Source organism: Carassius auratus, chromosome 23, assembly GCF_003368295.1.
Source record: "Carassius auratus strain Wakin chromosome 23, ASM336829v1, whole genome shotgun sequence".
Taxonomy (NCBI): domain Eukaryota; kingdom Metazoa; phylum Chordata; class Actinopteri; order Cypriniformes; family Cyprinidae; genus Carassius; species Carassius auratus.
The window spans coordinates 5,980,590-5,999,095 of NC_039265.1; the positions used below are offsets into that span (position 1 = coordinate 5,980,590).

The 18,506-nt window shown below is 36.8% G+C and overlaps 1 protein-coding gene across 1 annotated transcript in view; it reads left to right on the forward strand.

Moving 5' to 3' along the window:
* pdzrn3a (PDZ domain containing RING finger 3a) overlaps nt 1-18,506 on the forward strand; it is a 24,687-nt gene continuing 6,181 nt past the window's right edge. Inside the window, exons 1-3 of the mRNA XM_026199424.1 lie at nt 1-841; nt 3,078-3,167; nt 4,636-4,743. Coding sequence (XP_026055209.1) covers nt 131-841; nt 3,078-3,167; nt 4,636-4,743 — 909 coding nt within the window. The 5' untranslated portion in view covers nt 1-130. The remainder of the gene's footprint in view (nt 842-3,077; nt 3,168-4,635; nt 4,744-18,506) is intronic.

Genomic DNA, 18,506 nt, shown 5'->3' on the forward strand with positions numbered 1-18,506 from the left:
ACGGTAGCTCGCGCCTCTCGTCCTGAGTGAGACTACTACTTTAATCGCGCATTTCGTGAGCGTGGGTTGATAGCTCTCTCTCTCTTTCTCTCTTTGTTGCCGAGTCGTCCCAGAACTTCACGTCAGGATTATGGGCTTTGACCTAGAGCGTTTCGAAGGTCCCGTGGACCCGGACCTAATCTGTAAACTGTGTGGGAAAGTTCTAGAGGATCCTCTCAGCACTCCGTGCGGACATGTCTTCTGCGCCGTCTGCGCGCTCCAGTGGCTCTCCAAAGTCAGCATCTGCCCTGTCCAGTGCCAGAAGATCTCCAGGAAAGAGCTGAACCACGTCCTGCCACTAAAAAACCTCATTCTCAAGCTGAACATCAGATGCGACCACCGTGAACGAGGCTGCAACCGGGTGATGAAGCTCCAGCATCTGCCAGAGCACGCGGAGACCTGCGCATTTTCTCCGGTCAGATGCGGGAATGAAGGATGCGACGCGGTGCTCAGCTTGAAGGATGTGGCTTCGCACATGCGGGAGGGATGCGAGCGCAGGGCCGTGGAGGTCTGTGAGGACGGATGTGGACTCGCGCTGACCCTCAAGGAGAGGTCCGAGGACCACAGCTGTCTGCAAGCTCTCAAGACACACAGCGGTCTCCTCCAAAGCAAAGTGCTGAGTCTGGAGAAGGAGCTGAAGCGCCAGTCGCTGAGCTTCAGTAAGAGGGAGAGATCGCTCCTCTCCAAACTCTCCGCGCTCCACTGCGAGCTGCACATCACGGCGCTCACATTTCAGAAGAAAATCACCGAGTACAAGAGCAGGATCGACGCGCTGTCGAGCAGCTGGATGCCCCTCGAGAAGGTCAGTGTGAGTTGTGAACACTGAACAGTCAACAGTGTAAGTCAAATCAAAGTGACAACCTGTAGCGCAGTTACTTTGAATTGAATTACTGATCAAGTTGATTCTGTGGGTTCTCGAGTAGACCTGAAATCACTGTGACAAGTTAAATCCATGGGAGCAAAGATATTGTCAAAACACGTGGTAGACATTTTACTCAAGAGTGCAGATTAATACTACTGGCATGGCCTGCTATGAATGTTTTGTGGGAAACAGAAAAAAGGTGGATAAGATAAGGTTAATTTACGCTGAACTGTAGTGTGGCATGTTGTGACTGTCAACCAGCTGACACTTTTATGAGCAGAGTAACTCTATATATATTGATTGGCTGATTAATATCCTTCATATTACTCTTGAAAACAAAAGTGAATATATAAAAAAAATTCAACCATTGGCATGGAAGCAGTTAACACTTGTATAAAGTTATTGTGTTGCTGACATTTAGTTCAAATGGTGTTGTATTCTCTTGTTTACCCAAGAGCAAATATTAACCTGTACCTTCAGAAAAAAAGTGCAAAAACTGTATATTTACAGGTGCAGAGCTTGTCACTTAAACCTAAGAGGTTCACAGAGGTACCTTAAAGGGATATGAAGGGATATTAATTGTGAATTGTGAAATTATGTTATCATCACTCATCATCAACCTCTATGAATGATTTTCATCTGTGAAACTTGAGAGAAGATATTTGGAAGATTGTTGGTAGCCTAAAGGTTTCTGTTCGCAATGACATCGATTATACTTTTTAATCATACACTGGAAGTCAATGGGACACAAAACTGATTGGTTACCAACATTTTTTTCAAAGTATCTTCTTTTATTTTACACAGAAGAAACTACAGGTTTCAAAAAACACAAATTATATTTTTTATTACTAGTATTAATTTTCACCTTTTAGGAGTAGATAGGATTAAATGATATTCCTATCCCAAACTTTATGCACAGTTCTTTCTAATAGTGTATCTTTGATACAGTATATAAGATATATAAGCATCAATCTCCCATCATAAATAAATAGTTGCTGGAATCCACTGAATGTTTGTTTGAATCAGCATCTTTTATATAATAAGATATTTCTGTTGATTGACCCACACTGAGATTTCTCTCAAGACTTTTTTTCTCTCTTCACTGTCACCAAGCCAGCACCGTCAGTTCATTATCGTGTCAGTTTAAAGCATTCACACTTGAATGATCCAGATCTGAACAAGAGAAACATAACTTGTACGTCCTCATTCTGTTTTCAAATGCTTTCACATAATTACACCGTCTCCCTTCGTTTTCAAGCAATCTGAATGGTCTGTGAGACCAACAAAATGAAGTCTTCAGTCTAATTGAGTTGTCAGGAGGCATGTCTTGTGGACTTCAAGGACATAATATCTAAACAAGAGTCCCTTCTTGTTCTTTGCGCTCTCTGTGGTTGAGTCAGACACTAATCAAGAGCTCATGATGCCGGTCTCACTCATTGTGACAGATTTCCGTTTCAGCGGGGGATGCCACTGCTGTTTGATAGACAGCTTACTTAAGTTCAGATATTTTAAGGCTGTCTTAAATCTGTCATTCTTGAAAAGTCACAGGCCCTGCCTTGATTTTCACTCGGCCACATCTGCCACATCATGACAGCTGATCAACCCCGTCTGCTGAGAGATTTTTGACGTCTGTCATGGAGCAGTATTACAAATATGTACTTAACATTACTCGCCTTTCTCTTGTACATAACAAATATGATTAAATAATCCAATTAAAATGCATTTAGGGGTCTAAGATAAACCTGATCACACCTGCTGATGACCGCGAGTGAATTTACAGACCGGAAACTCTCTTACCAGCAATAAATATTTATCTTTTTGCCCTGATCTGAAGGAAAGCAGTGGGATTTAATTCCTCAGTAATTTCTTCACTGTGTCGTGAGTGTGGTGAACACCTGGCCACACATTCATAAATTATTTTCAGACATTTATAGCACCTTGACTGTGATTTTGCCAGGTGTCTCTGAGGGTGTGATCTGTCTCCGCCGCTTGATATATGATAATCCCCTGAATCTCGTGTGGCTTTGTCGTTTCATTAGGTAGCTAATGGAGGGAGCCCTGCTTCTTAGGGGAGAGATGGTTAGTAGGGTCAGTGAAGCTGGGTTGAAACCTGCTGTTGCAGTCTGTTGCAGCATCATTTGTGTTTCTCTCTTTCTGTCCTATCTCTCTAACTCAGGGTGAAGAAACAAGGAGCCTCAAAGTCACCCTCCACAGAACATCATCAGGATCTCTTGGATTCAGTATCATTGGAGGAAGATTGTGTGGGGTATGTAAGCTGACTGTGCAAAGATCTACCATGTAAAGTTCATTTAGATCAAAAATGTACATTTTTGAAATGATCAAAAACCAAAAAGGACACAAAGTACCTTAAAAGTATTATAAAAGTAGTTCATATGACTTATATACACTATTTCTCAAGTGTTCTCAAGCCATTTAATAGCTTTGTGTGAGAAAGCTTGATTCTTTGAAAAACATGCACACCATTTACTTTGCATGATATGAAATCAGCTTGGACTGGGACACTTTTTGCCATAGAAATGACTGGGGAAAGGTAGCTCATTAACCCAGATTCACTTGGTTTATATTTAAATGACAGAAATAAAAATGTAATGCAACACATTTGTAAATGTGGGTTAGTTCATCTTTTAGCCACAGAATGCACTTGCACAGTCTTTCCTAACTCAACCAACCCCGCCATTGTAAGAAAAACAAAATCAGCAACTGAGCCACATGTAAAAAGATAATTACAGATTGCACAGTTTGAGCTCCACACATTTCTCTCGAGTACATTGTGTGAAATGCGAGCGTGGGAGCCATTAAATTCTCACATAGATTGTGTCCAAGTGGAGAGAAGGGAGCAAGCTGTGGGTTTGGCTTTCGCTCGCATCACATTCTCTTCTCTAATCTAGTGAAGAATCACCACAGGCTGTTTACCACCTGTTCAGTCTTAATGGACAGCCATATTAACCTTTTTTCAATGCATATCTATGCATGTTACACATACATTTATGTATAGAGAGCGTGCCCTCGAGTCAGGCTCATGCTTCATTCAGAATTAAGTTGAGAGTGCATTTTATATTTCAATATAATTGCCAGAATGCTCTAATTAAAGCCAAACAACATGAAGATAACAAAAAGTATCTGTTCTTCTTTTGTTAAACTAATGGAAGTCTTCTGTTGTGTGATTGTTTTAATTCATGATTTTATAATTTTATTTAATTTATTATTGCAATTTAATATATAATGAAGAGTTTTATTTTATTATAATATTTCATTTATTATTTCAGAGGTTTATGTTCAAAGCCCATCCATATATTTTGCATTTAATAAATCGTCATGCTATCAACATGTAATAATAAAAAAGCTGCTTCTTTTCAAACTTTGAAATGTTTACAGTTACATTTATGCATTATTAATTTAGTATGTTCCTCAGTAAAAACAATAGTTATGGATTTGTTGTTATTAGTTATTGATAGTTTGTTTTTTAGCATTTTTAGTTTAGATATGAGTTGGATTATTTTAATATATTAGTGACATTTTTAATTAAACTTTATATTCTTTTAAATGTTACATTTTTGAAGACTTTTAAGTCATTCTACAGCCACTTTGTGAATCTGCTGAAGCCCTCAGGTTGAGAAACACTGTTATGAATATCTAACAATTTATTGATTTTTTTTTTTTTTTACTTCATTGTAATTAACTAGTCTAATTTTCAACATTTGCTTCTATCTAAGGAAACAGAGCAGCATGGGGATTTCAGTGATGGCATCTATGTATCCAAAATAGTGGAAAACGGAGCAGCTGACAAGGCCGGACTGCATGTTCATGACAGGATCGTTGAGGTTTGTCGGTTGATTTTATGGATGCAGAACTTGCTTTTAAACTGAAGGTGCAAGCTTTTTCTTAGACAGGATGAAGACTAAAATGCTGGAGGCAATCAAACCCCACACTGTGGAAGAAAAAGGTCACCAAGACAATCACTAGACAGATGAAAGCCAAAGGAGATAGACATCATACCACTAGTCTGAGCTGCTCAACTGGTGCCAATGTTTTCACAGTCTGTTTGTTAGATTTGTCAGATCCAGTCAGACTAACAATGTTGGCGCCATTGTAGGTTGATTTCACACTGGGCAGACTTCATTAAAAAGGGTGTTAGTCTGTTCATCCAGCATCACTGTTTCAGAAAAGAGGAGCAAAATGTTTCACATATAAAAGCGAATGCTTTCTATAAGGGCACATAACAGTGACAACACAACATAGAGAAATAGTAGCTTGTAAATATCTACGAAATGTGACATCTGTGCCCATCCAGAATGCTGTTAAAATATCAGCTTGTCGTTAAGTGTCTAAGAAAAAACCCTGTGTTTTCATTGAGTGGCCTCTTATATGAGCAGAGCAGACCATGATGATTTCTTTCTCGACTCACTTTGTCTCATGTGGACTCTTTGCTGTCTGTCTGACGTGATGAACATAACAATGGCAGCAGTGCCTTTTGAAATCTGTGCATCCCACTCGATTAGTTCCCCAAAGAATGCATGATACATCTGCTGGTTTCAAAGAGGAAGTCAGACATGTAGCCTTTGTGGTGGTCTCATGGCTCACTTTTATAAACCGAGAAGGTACAATTGGCTCATAGATGACATTTTAAAAATGTATGTTTTTTTTATTTTTATTTTTTTATGAAGCACAAAAAAGAGAAATTATAAATTATAAGTAATTAATATGACTTCTATGGTGTATTGCAGGTTTTCTTAAGTCTTGAGTTTGGATTTTTTTTAGTGATTAATGACTTGAATTCTGTTCTATTATATAAAGTTGTTGTGGTACATTGAATACTTGGAATATTGCTCACAAAGTCAAATTCTGCTTTCTTTTTTTTATGGTATTTTTTTTCTTTTTGGGTATTGATAGTCATGATCATTATGAATATTAGACTAGCTAATTTTGTACTGTTTATGCATGACTAAGTTAGCCATTAGAAAGATTAGCAGGGCTCATGGGCAATCAAGACAGGTGGAGCTGGGGGAGGTGGAAGGATTCAGAGGAACTCGCAGCAAGGCTAGCTTACAGTGAACACTAAACCAGGCTTTTTAAGTGTTGAAAAAGCAATCTTATAGGCTGCAGAATATGTGTCTAACTCCAATCAACTTGTGCCATGCAGTAAACAATATGATTGCTAGCAGATCACATGTCAAGGACCTATCAGTCTGACCAGCTAGAGTTTCAATGCTGAACTAGATATCTATATTTAATATTACATTTTATATTTAATAAATATTTATAACATTTAATATTTTCATATTTGATTCAATATTTATATGATTTATTATTTAAAAAAATCATACATTTAATAATTTCAACATATTTTAAACAGCTAGTCTTAAACACTTTGGATTGAAAATTATGGCTTACATTTAAACTAACATTTAAACTTTAAACTAGTTAATTCTTCTGGACAAAACCTCATCAATGCTCAGATAATTTTACCTAGCCAACAAATTGTAAGTGTTGACAGTAGAGTGTCTGGCCACATTTCACATATAAGGCCAAAATATGTAATTTTCAAGTTATAAAAATGCATGTACATAATCCAAAAATGTGAGCTTTGACGCCAGCCTCTTTTTTGTTGATCTCTGATGAGCAATTGTTTGTTCATTTCTTTGTTTTATGTTTCTTTATTTATTAGCTGTGTGGTATAGCAGGAAAATCTGCTTGCCCTGTCATGTTGCACTAAAATTTCGATGTGTTTGTGTATGGATTAACTAAAGGCTTTCCTGCATATGCTAAAAGACATACCCAGGTGAATCACAAACATTAAGCATCTTTGTGACATCTTGTAAATCTGGAAAAACAAACGATTTTCTCCTGAGTTAATACACATGGGCAGGACAGCTACAAGCACACTATTTTCCTCCTTCAGGTTGTGGGTTTACGAAAGCATTCCTCCGCTGATACTTTCATTAAGCGCACCAGTGTGTGGCGAAAACAATTGCTGTGAGCCAATTCAGAGGTTAAGACCACCAGCCTGGGAGGTCAGTGTCAGCAGGACAGCAATGATATTTTAGCCTGCAAAGTTTATAAAACGTGCTTTGAACTCATATGTCGCACTAGGGGGTATGTTGCATCCTACTGGAAAACTAGGCTAGAAGGCAGCGATCCGGGTCGAAGCAGTTTTGGAAGAAATAGGAAATATGTTAGAAGGGAAATGCTTTCTAGATCTTGATTTGGTTTCAAAACAGCCATTCTCAAGCTCTATGTAGCTCAGGCCTTCTATATGAACCTGACAGACCACAAAAGACTCCCCTCAAGAAAAGAGATTCAGAAGAAAATCACTCCTGTGGAAGTACGTTCTCCGAAAACTCAGATTATTAACCATCAGCAAAAGCCTGTGAGACCAAAAGGACTCTGTTCTCATTACAGAGACAAGGATGTGTCCTTGTTAAGGGATTGTCTAATGTTTGTTTATGACCTGTGCGCTTTATATAGAGGTCTACCTCAGTTTCTCCCTATCCCTTTGAGAAAAGTGTTGAGACAGACTCCTTTGATCACAGTTTGCTGTTCATGCGAGTTAAACCCTGAAACCACCTTTTTCGACTTCAGATCTCCAACTGCTGCTGAGAATAATCACAACACGTGGTGAATAAGATTAAAGATACAGAGAAAAACATCAGAAAGGATCATGGAAAGATTAGAGGAATGAGGAATTAGGGCTCTGACAATGGTCACTGAGCCGAAAGCAAGCTCAGTGAATGAAGAAGAAAAAAAAAACTGGGGTGTTGGACAGCTTGTACGTTACATAATGCAGTTGCTGCTGGTATTTCATATCAGTGTTCTTGCCACATTGATCCTTTTTTATTTTTACACTGTTCTTTTTTTGTTCAGACGTCTGAGGTCGGCAAGATTTTTTATGTTTTTGGAAGACGTTTCTTAAGCTTATCAAGTCTGCATTTATTTGATTAAATAAACAGTATTCAACTTTATTTTTAAAAAGCCCTTTCAACACCACAAGTGGAACCAAAGTGCTGTACAGAAAGTATAAATATTAATATTGTTAAATATTATTTGTCACAGTTCACTACTGTGCTGGAACAAGGAGCGTGGACACAAAGAATATCACAATAAACAGGCTTTATTATCTCACGAGGAAGGAACACACACAGAATAACATTTAAGACTGAATGCAAGGCTTAAATACAGGAACTTAATGAGGGAATTAACAAGACACACCTGGAATCAATAAACACAATTAGGAACAGGAACAAGAAGGAAACCAAATAAGGGCAGAAGCTGAATTTTCAGCATCATTACTCCAGGCTTCAGTGTCACACGATTCTTTAGAAATCATTCTCAAATGCTGATCTGCTGCTCAAAAAACATTTCTTATAATTAAGAAAGAAGAAGAATTAAAAGTATAGAAGAACAGCACTTAAAGTTTGTCAGTTAATATTTTTATAATTGTGTTTACTCGTAATATTAAATATCAGTTTTTTTTAAATATCATGATCTTAGGTTGTAATTAAAGAATACTGTATTTTAAGATGCTAATTCTTGTGGCTGCATCAGATGCTTTTTTCCAGAAAAAGTTCAAAGCTGTTTCTAATCAAGTCATGATGACTGTGAAATGTTCTTATCATATTCACATGCAATACATTTACAGTAATTATAGTTAAGTGTCTGTGAAACTAATGAGATTCATTTGAAGAATGCGTTTCAGTAAATGCACATTACATGACTGTTTTCTTGAGAACTGATGTACAACTCTACTCCGCCACGGCACATTAGTCCCTGAGAAAGGAACAAACAGCAATTCATCGATTCAGTTCAAACGCATGTTTTGGACTTATATCATTAGAAACATCACAAGGATGTTAAATGTAAGTGCTCTGATTGGCCGTATGAGGATGTGCAGTAGCTTTGACCTATTTCACACTCTAATGTTGACAGCAGCACATTTTACACCAGCATTTACACTGGAATCAACCTTAAGAAGTCTTAGATTTTGGAGTCTGAATTGCATGATTTGACTTATACCATATGATTTTAGCATGCTGATTTCTGCATAGGAAGCATCTCACTTGAAAGTAGAGTTATGTTTGAGCTGTGAAGTAATGGCAGCAGGCATATTTCAGGGCAGATCTCCATACGCCTGACAATGGTCATGTGCATTGTTGTCCATAAGTGCTTAAGACCAGATATGTATTAGCTAGTTAACAACGTCATGAAACAGTAAAATGGAATGAAGATCAGAATTGAGTAATTTGATTCGGTAATCTCCAAACAACCATCAACAAAACCAGGGAGATGAGTTTCCAATAAGTCAGCATTCTTCAGTCTTTCAAGCACATCTATTAACATTCCTCTAGCAATATATCATCAAATTATGCATGTGTTGTGTTTATGCTGTTTTGTGCAAGAGGTTATCTACCATAATTTGAATTTACCATGGTAGACATTATTTCTGCCAAAAATACAATAATTTCTAGCTATTGTTGCAATAAAACTGTTCAACTGAAACACAACAGTCACTGAAAATGAAATTGGTAATGAATCACAAATAAACATCACAGTACATACTTGTGTGAAGCCTGGTTTGCACTGAAACAATGATTGAATTTCAGTATTTTAGTGTTTTAGAAGAGCAATGGGAAAATGGGCTCTGTATTCAAAGGATTGTTTCAAACATAAGTGTGCAATTAAGGAAATCATTGCCTAACATCTCACCCCAATATTTACGGGTTTGTCTCCTATGCTTATAGAAACGTCACCCTAAATTGTTGTTCTGTATGTGTACAATATACAGTAGTGAAATTACTGTAGGATGATTTCACACAACCATATAACCACATAACTGTATACCTAGATACTAAAAAACTTGGTGGTGTGATGGTAATTTTAGACATGCATTTATAGCACCAGAACTGTAGGCTTGGCAAGCTCACTTTAAAAAGTCTGGAACAGAGAAGCTCTTGTGCTACACAGATTTGACTGCTAGTGCCTCTCGGGGAAGGAAAAATGTGAGAAATCCCCTCAGTGGCGTACAGAGCAAAGTATTATACTTAAAATTCTGTTAGAAACCTAAAAAGAGACTCAGAATACATGATTGTCATTTAGAATGCAAGTCTGTGCTTTTATAAAATAAAGATTATGACAGTGTAAGACATGTTTGAAGGATTAATTATGGTCGACTGATATGGATTTGTGTCTAGACAAAATATTCAAGAAAATAGGAAGTGATATGTGATTAAGGCTAATGAAATAGCCCCAAATTCACAAATATTGTCTAAATATCAGTGGGTTGTAATATTAATTTATGAGTTGTATAATATAGACGTATAGACATTTATCTCTATTTTGCCTGACAGACTGAACAAAAAGCATCATGTATTGGGCAGCCAGCCATTCATTTACATTAATATGTGTGCATGAGTTCAAATGCCTTCATTACTTCTGAATTATAAACGATGTTTGATAAGCATAGAACCATCCAGATGTTGCTGATTGCACAAACGCTGTAGATTTCTGAATGTATTCATTCTGAAATTAATTAAGAAATTCTATTGAGTGAATTGATGAATCTGGACTGACCTTGCAAACACTTATTTAAGGAGAATGGAATGGAACTCTGAAGTTTAGTTATAGTTGTACCAGTAATTTCTTCTTTTCAGCCTTTCTTGCTTTAAAAAAAAAATATTGAATCACTGTGTTTTGCAGCTCTCCTCATATGTCTCAAAAAAATGACTCTAATGAGTCTATTTTCTCTCGCTGTATGTATAGAGGTATGATGAGTTGTGAATGCAGATGCATAGATTCATCCATTTACTACAGGTTAGAGTGCCCAGGAGATCCTCTGCATTCATCTCCGTGAAATGGGACTCTGGTCTTAAGTTCAGCCTTGCTTTTCTTGGCATCCTCCGTTCTCTTGTGGAAAGAAGGCTGAGCGGCTCTTTTGCACAATTGTTTATTTCCATTGTTCCTTTCAGGCCATTTTAAAACTTGAAAGCACGATTAGTCTCAAAGGAAGTACCTCTTTAATTCTCTGAATGTGTGTTATTTTAGGAGCACTGAATTGAAAGGCATGTCTCCGCAAAGCAAACCGCTACAGCACTCCCCTGCAAAAATTTTCAAGTAATAAAGGCATGTTTTCATGGCTTAATAAAGACATGCAGCACCTCGTTTCCTTCTCACAGCTTGTAAGGTCATCTTATATAAACAGCCAGAAAACAGACCAGACCTGTTTAACTACAGCATTAAGTGAATTCACCTGGTGTTAACAAATGGTGAGTGGAGCATAATGTACATCCTGTCTGTGTACAGTACCTTTTATGTGCACATTCAGTGAGTAGTACATTAAAGGAATGAAAATTCATTATTTACTCTCCATCATGTTGTTCTGAACCTGTATTACATTTTTTTTGTCATCAATAGTGAAGAGGGACAAAAAAAAGTGATACACAGCCCCTAAGCTGCAAATCTGACAATTTATATTGTGTTATTGTACATATTGAATCGGTTTGAAAATGAAATGTCCAGTGAATGGCACTAAAAGATAAATTCTTTACCACGCTGAAAATAATATACCACCTACACTATAACCTAACTGACAGTGTTAACAAAAGCAACCATGACAATTTATATTGTGTCTACAAGCCTTAGAGATTTTTTGTGTCTCACAGGATCACTCGTATCTGAGTGCTCCACATCTCAAATGCAATACTTTACCAGGTGAGCTACTGAGCAAGTTTACTGCATTAGAAGAGCCATACCTATGCAGCTGCAATGTGATGTAAACATAAAAATATATTAGTTTGCAAATTGTGTTTTGAGATTGTATTGCACAAAGAACCAAGTCTTTAATAATCAGTAATCTGCCCCTGTAATAAAAGTTGAGATTGTTCTACCAGTATTTTATAGTGTTTTTTCTTTCATGGTGAATTTTATATACAGGTGCTGGTCATATAATTAGAATATCATCAAAAAGTTGTATATTATATTAATTCATTACACACATACTGATAAATTTCAAAAGGTTATTTCTTTTAATTTTGATGATTATAACTGACAACTAAGGAAAATCCAAAATTCAGTATCTCAGAAAATAAGAATATTGTGGTTCAATATTGAAGACACCTGGTGCCACCCTCTAATCAGCTAATTAACTCAAAACACCTGCAAAGCCTTTAAATGGTCTCTCAGTCTAGTTCTGTAGGCTACACAATCATGAGGGAAGACTGCTGACTTGACAGTTGTCCAAAAGACAACCATTGACACGGAGGGCAAGACAGAAAAGATCATTGCAAAAGAGGCTGGCCGTTCACAGAGCTCTGTGTCCAAGCACATTAATATAGAGGCGAAGGGAAGTAAAAGATCTGGTAGAAAAAAAGATTACAAGCAATAGGGATAACCACACCCTGGAGAGGAGTGTGAAACTAAACCCATTAAAAAATGTAGGGGAAATTCACAAAGAGTGGACTGCAGCTGGAGCCAGTGTTTCAAGAACCACTACACACAGACGTATGCAAGACATGGGTTTCAGCTGTCACATTCCTTGTGTCAAGCTCTTGAACAACAGACAGCGTCAGAAAGGACTGGACTGCTGCTGAGTGGTCCAAAGTTATGTTCTCTGATTAAAGTCAATTTTGCATTTCCTTTGAAAATCAGGGTCTCAGAGTCTGGAGGAAGAGAGGAAAGGCACACAATCCACGTTACTTGAGGTCCAGTGTAAGGTTTCCACAGTCAGTGATGGGTTTGGGTGCCATTTCATCTGCTGGTGTTGATCCACCATGTTTTCTGAGGTCCAAGGTCAACACAGTCGTATACCAGGAAGTTTTAGAGCACTTCATGCTTCCTGCTGCTGACCAACTTTATGGAGATGCAGATTTCATTTTCCAACGGGACTTGGCACCTGCACACAGTGCCAAAGCTACCAGTACCTGGTTTAAGGACCATGGTATCCCTGTTCTTAATTGGCCAGCGAACTCGCCTGACCTTAACCCCATAGAAAATCTATGGGGTATTGTGAAGAGGAAGATGTGATATGCCAGAACCAAGAATGCAGAAGAGCTGAAGGCCACTATCAGAGCAACCTGCGCTATCATAACACCTGAGCAGTGCCACAGATTGATCGACTCCATGCCACGACGCATTGCTGCAGTAATTCAGGCAAAAGGAGCCCCAACAAAGTATTGAGTGCTGTACATGCTCATACTTTTCATGTTCATACTTTTCAGTTGGCCAAGATTTCAAAAAATCGTTTCTTTGTATTGTTCTTAAATAATATTCAAATTTTCTGAGATACTGAATTTGGGATTTTCCTTAGTTGTCATTTATAATCATCAAAATTAAAAGAAATTAACATTTGAAATATATCAGTCTGTGTGTAATGAATGAATATAATATACATGTTTCACTTTTTGAATGGAATTAGTGAAATAAACCAACTTTTTGATGATATTCTAATTATACAACCAGCACCTTTATAGGTATGTTTTGGAGTTTTGAACTAATGTAGGTATGGGTTTGAGAAAACATGTCCGATTGGACTCAGGTATACCCAAAACTTTCCTAATTATTCAAGACTTTCTTAAAAAGGTGGAAAAGATGATACTTTGAAGAATGTGGGTACCCAAACATTTGCTAGTAGCCATTGACTTCCATTGTAAAAAGTAAAAATGAGTGAGGTAATAATTAAATTTTCTTTCTTTCTGAACTGCTACTTTTCTGTTGCTGAAGATAACGTTCCCTTTAGCAGAAGTAGAACCAGCATTTTAAATGTTACCTTGGTAAACCAGACAGACAAAAACAGTCTGTTTGTTCTTTGTGTCTGTGGGGTTTGTATTAAAAGCAAGGGGTCAGCTGTCAGTGTTTGAACAGGTGTTTTTTTTTTTCTTTTCATTATTATATAACAAAAAAACTCCAGGATTTATTTCCAGAAACATTTATGCTTAATACTGCAAGGCAGCTATGTAGAATACTGTGTTTAAAAGCAGCTGAAGCCCCGGTCCTGGAATCTAAATGGGTTTATTTGTGGTTGTTTTTCTACGAGTTGTCCTAAAAGTGCACAAAAAATGTCAGTGGGGCAAGTGCTTTCATGTCAGGATGTTGAAAACAGGTTTACAGGTTGGTCTTCTGTGGAAATCCTGAGTGAGTGAGTGCAGTGCGACTGTGTTATTATGATAATTGTCTTGATGTGTCGAAAGAGTATCTCATGATGAGGTAGAAAGTGATTGTGGAGAGTACAGCACCTTAGCAAGCAAGAATCAAACCCATGACCTTGTTGTTACTAGTGCCATGCGCTACAGTTTTAAATACAGGAAACCTACATGGATAATAATAATGAGCCTTGAGTTTATAATTACTGTTTGCATAAAATAGCAGGTGTTTAATTAAATAATTTATGAATAGTAATAACCAAAATAAGTCATTATTGCACAACTAATATAAAGTTTTACAGTTCAAAAGTTTGGAGTCAGAAAGATGTTTTATTTTAAAGAAATTAATAGTTTTACTTAGCTATAGTGCATTAATTTGATTAAAAAGGTAAAGACATAATGTTACAAAATATTAATATTTTAAATAAATATACTGTTCTTTTGCACTTTCTCTTTATCAAAGCATCCTGAACAAAAATGTATGGTTTTTAAATGGTTATGCACCAAATCAGCATATTAGAATGATTTCTGAAGGATCATGTCATGCTGAAGTCAGCTTTGCCGTCATAAGAATATTAGATCATTTTATTTACATTTTTAAGTCTTTCACACTATTACAGTTTTGAATGGTATTATCTTGGGCCTAATAAAAAAGAATAAGGTTTTCAACACTTTCACATAACTGTCCAGATGGTTTAGAATAGAACAACAGAATAGAACAGAAGTGTGAGTCATGGTTTTCCTGAGATGTTCAAAAAAGACGGAGCTTCGCTCTGCACAGTCACAAAAGGTGACTCAGTCCTGACACTGTGTTCTTCCACAAACTGAATCATCTCTGCTCAGTTTACAGGCAGAAATATGAGATAAGACCACAGTGAACTACAGCACAGCTGTCCAAAGATGTTACAAATCTCTGCAAAGCACAGAACTGATCAAGCTCTCTGTTTCTGTAATGAATTAGTTCAATTATGTGCCAGCTGCAAATTTCATGAGAAATGTACAATATTGATTCCGTACTGGAGGTTCCTGCAACTAAATAATTTTTTAGAAGTGGAGTGTTTAATTTCTGCAGCACTTTGCAAACGTAATTGCAAAAATAATGACTAACGCCATTGGATGAGAAAGCGAAAACCCACACTTCATCTTTAAGTTGGCTGTATGCACTGCGCCAGACACTGCAGCTCAGTGATACACAACCTCAAGCAGAGATTTTCATTAGCCTGATGGAGCACTGAGCCATATGAGAGGATTATATAGACCCTGAGGAACAGCTTAATGATATCTGGATATCAGTACACATAAGTGTAAAGGGACATTCAACCCTTCACTGCTGCTTTTACCATGTGCTTCCTCACTGTTTGCATACATAATTATGTATGCCCAATACATACTGCATGCAGTCAGTGATCTGGAAGGATTGAATGTTGCGTTTTCTTCCCTCGGAGAACACCATGTGTCTGGTTGTCCTGTGTGTTTGCATGGCTGACAGCCACCAAGATTGCACAGCGTCTGCTACACTGTTAGTTTTCCTCCCTTTCACTAAGCTTAACCAGGTGTTTTCATATGTAAATGTGTATTTTCACCCTTTTTATTTGTAGAATACTGGAGATAGGACAGGAAATGATGAGGAGGGTTACAGGATCCGTAAACATCACGTTAGATTCAAACTCACATCACCCACATGAGCACCAGAGCTTAATGTGTCAGAGCATGTGAGAAAACTCAAAGGACTCTTATGAGCTGGATCTTCTAATGAATCAGGCAAGAAGACTTGGTTAAAGGTTTGAATTAGTCAGATGAAGCCTTCACTAAAGTTTACACAACATAGGTTTCAGCAAAAAATGGAGAACGTCTGCATTTTGCCATTCATTGAAAACAATACGGATATCGTCTCCTTATAAACTTTGAAAAAGCAAATTGTAATTACATGCGTGTTTGTGTATGTGTGTAGATGCATAGTGTTTCTTCACAAAGTAATATCGCCAACTACTGGCCTGGCATGCATAATAAAGCGTTTTTAGTCATTTTTTTTGGAAGGAAATAGTTTTGAAAACATTGTGGTCTGAAAGCAAATCTTTTTGAAAACACAAATGTAAATATACCCTAAATAAACTCACTGAATCAATCTGCTTCATGAAATTTTGTACATTTAAAAAGAAAAATACTTAATATTTTATGAAAAATGTACATTTTTATATTAAAATATAATCATTTTACACTAAACCATTAACATGTTTTAAATTTATATGATTTTTTATGTCTTTGAAAGTTTCTTATGCTCACTAAGGCTGCATTTATTTAATCAATTGCACTTCAGTGTTGGGAAATATTATAATTATTTGTAAAAAAGAAAAAAAAGAAATTTGCTTTCTATTTGAATATATTTTAAAATCTGATTTATTTCTGCGAACAAAGCTGAATTTTCAGCATCATAACTCCAATCTTAAGTGTCACATGATTCTTCAGAAATCATTCTAATATGCTGATTTGATGCTCAATAAACATTTCTTATTTCTATCAATGTTGAAAACAGTTGTGCTGCTTAATATTTTTTGGAAACTGATATTTTTAGTATTTATTTTAAATGGAAAACTTGTGTAACGTTATACATTCCTGTCACTTTTGATCAGTTTAATGCATCCTTGCTGCATAAACGTATCGTAATTTTTTATCTTACAGACTTGATGTAATTTCATCAGAATGTTCTTGTAGAGTTCTGAAACTTTCAACTACGGTTGTTTTTATACTACAATGACTCGAATAAGGAAATTTTGGTTTCTCAAACCATGAACCATTCAAGTCCTGTTCATTTCTGCAGTAATGTGGTCCGAGTCAATTAACGCATGATAACCAATAACCTTTACCCTGTCTGTGACATGCCACATTACATCACATGCTGAGCATTCGTGTACTTTCGGAGGAATAACAAATAACAACACCCTCCAGTTGTGCTCATACCACTGTGCTCTGACATAACAAAAGCTGCTCATTTTACTGCTGCAATTTTCCTATCGACGTGCTCATGCCAGTAATTGGAGAAGTGAGCTTTTTAATTGGCCCCCAACAAAACGTTTTCACGACTTGTTTCCGCACATTACGAAACAGCCTCTTTTGCGCCACACCTGAGGAACATGGTTATTATAATCTTTGGTAGTGTTGATTACGGGTTTGAATTGTTTTTATGATCAGAAAAACAACATAGTTGAGGATACAGACAACGCTTTCCTTTTTATGAGAGGGGGAGAGGGCTGCTGTGAATGGGAGGAGGGAACAAGCTCTCACATGCGTGGCTTACAGACACAAACACAGTCTCACGCTGGAGTTGTTGTGTCTGTAAGCCACAGTCTCTTTTGTGATCACGTTTTGGAGCCGGTGTGCTGTTTGCTGATGTGTTTCCATCATGGGCTGCAGTCTCTGTTCTTTACAGCGGTCAGATGAGCACTACAAACTACTACGAAGCACGTGTCAGGTAAAAAAAAAAAAAAAAAAAGGTAGTTGACTTGGTTGACTTGTTCGAGTCATTTTGGTTTGTTTATTCCTCATTTACATACACTGGGAGTAATGGCTTCATAGTGTGATTAAATTCAAATTTATTAAGAAATGTCATTAATTTTTTATTGAATTCATCACAATTTGATTAAGACCATTGAATGAACACATTTCGAATGCCTCACGCGGTTTGTCTCTGGAGGTTGTTTTGCATGCTAAAAAGGTTGCGAAAGGTTATTTTGCCGAAGGAAGGAATGTGTTTCGGAGACTGTGTACATTTGACAGGGTCATGAGAGGGTCACACGCTACTGAAGAGAAATGTTTGGCGTCTCATCCAGATACTTAATGAATGAGTGTGTGTTTTTGTGTGGTTTGGTTTATTATAGATCAGTGACGTTCCCACCATCCTCGAGTAATTAGCTCCCACTGTAATTTACCCTCCAGATGACCTCCTGTAAGGCTGAAAGTGTGAACTGAACTCTTTAAAAGAGGCTAAAAAAAGAAAATTGAGGCTAAATGCACATATTACAATGCAACAAGCCATATCTTTGCGCATATTTAGAACTGTGAAATAACTAGGCTTATTAACTTCAATCCAATAAAATTATATTTTATATGTTTGTGCATCACTTAGCAGAAATTAGCTAAATTTGGCTCATATTAAAATTTATACACTACATTTCAGTGTTTGATTGAAAAAAAAAAAAATTGTATTTTGATACTGTGTAAGCCAGTGTAAAAAAAAAAAAAAACTTGAAGTTTTAAATATTATTTACATTTTTTTGAGTACATTCGACAAGTAAATATTATTTCAGGCCTTCTACTTCAAAATTTGGTGTTATATTCAATGTGTTACTTGCAGTTTCTTTGTAATTATTTCTGCAATTTGCTAGCAGTTTTTAAGTGAAAAAGTACAGCCTACAATGTATGAATGAAATAAGTAGACAAACTATAGAATGCCATGCTTT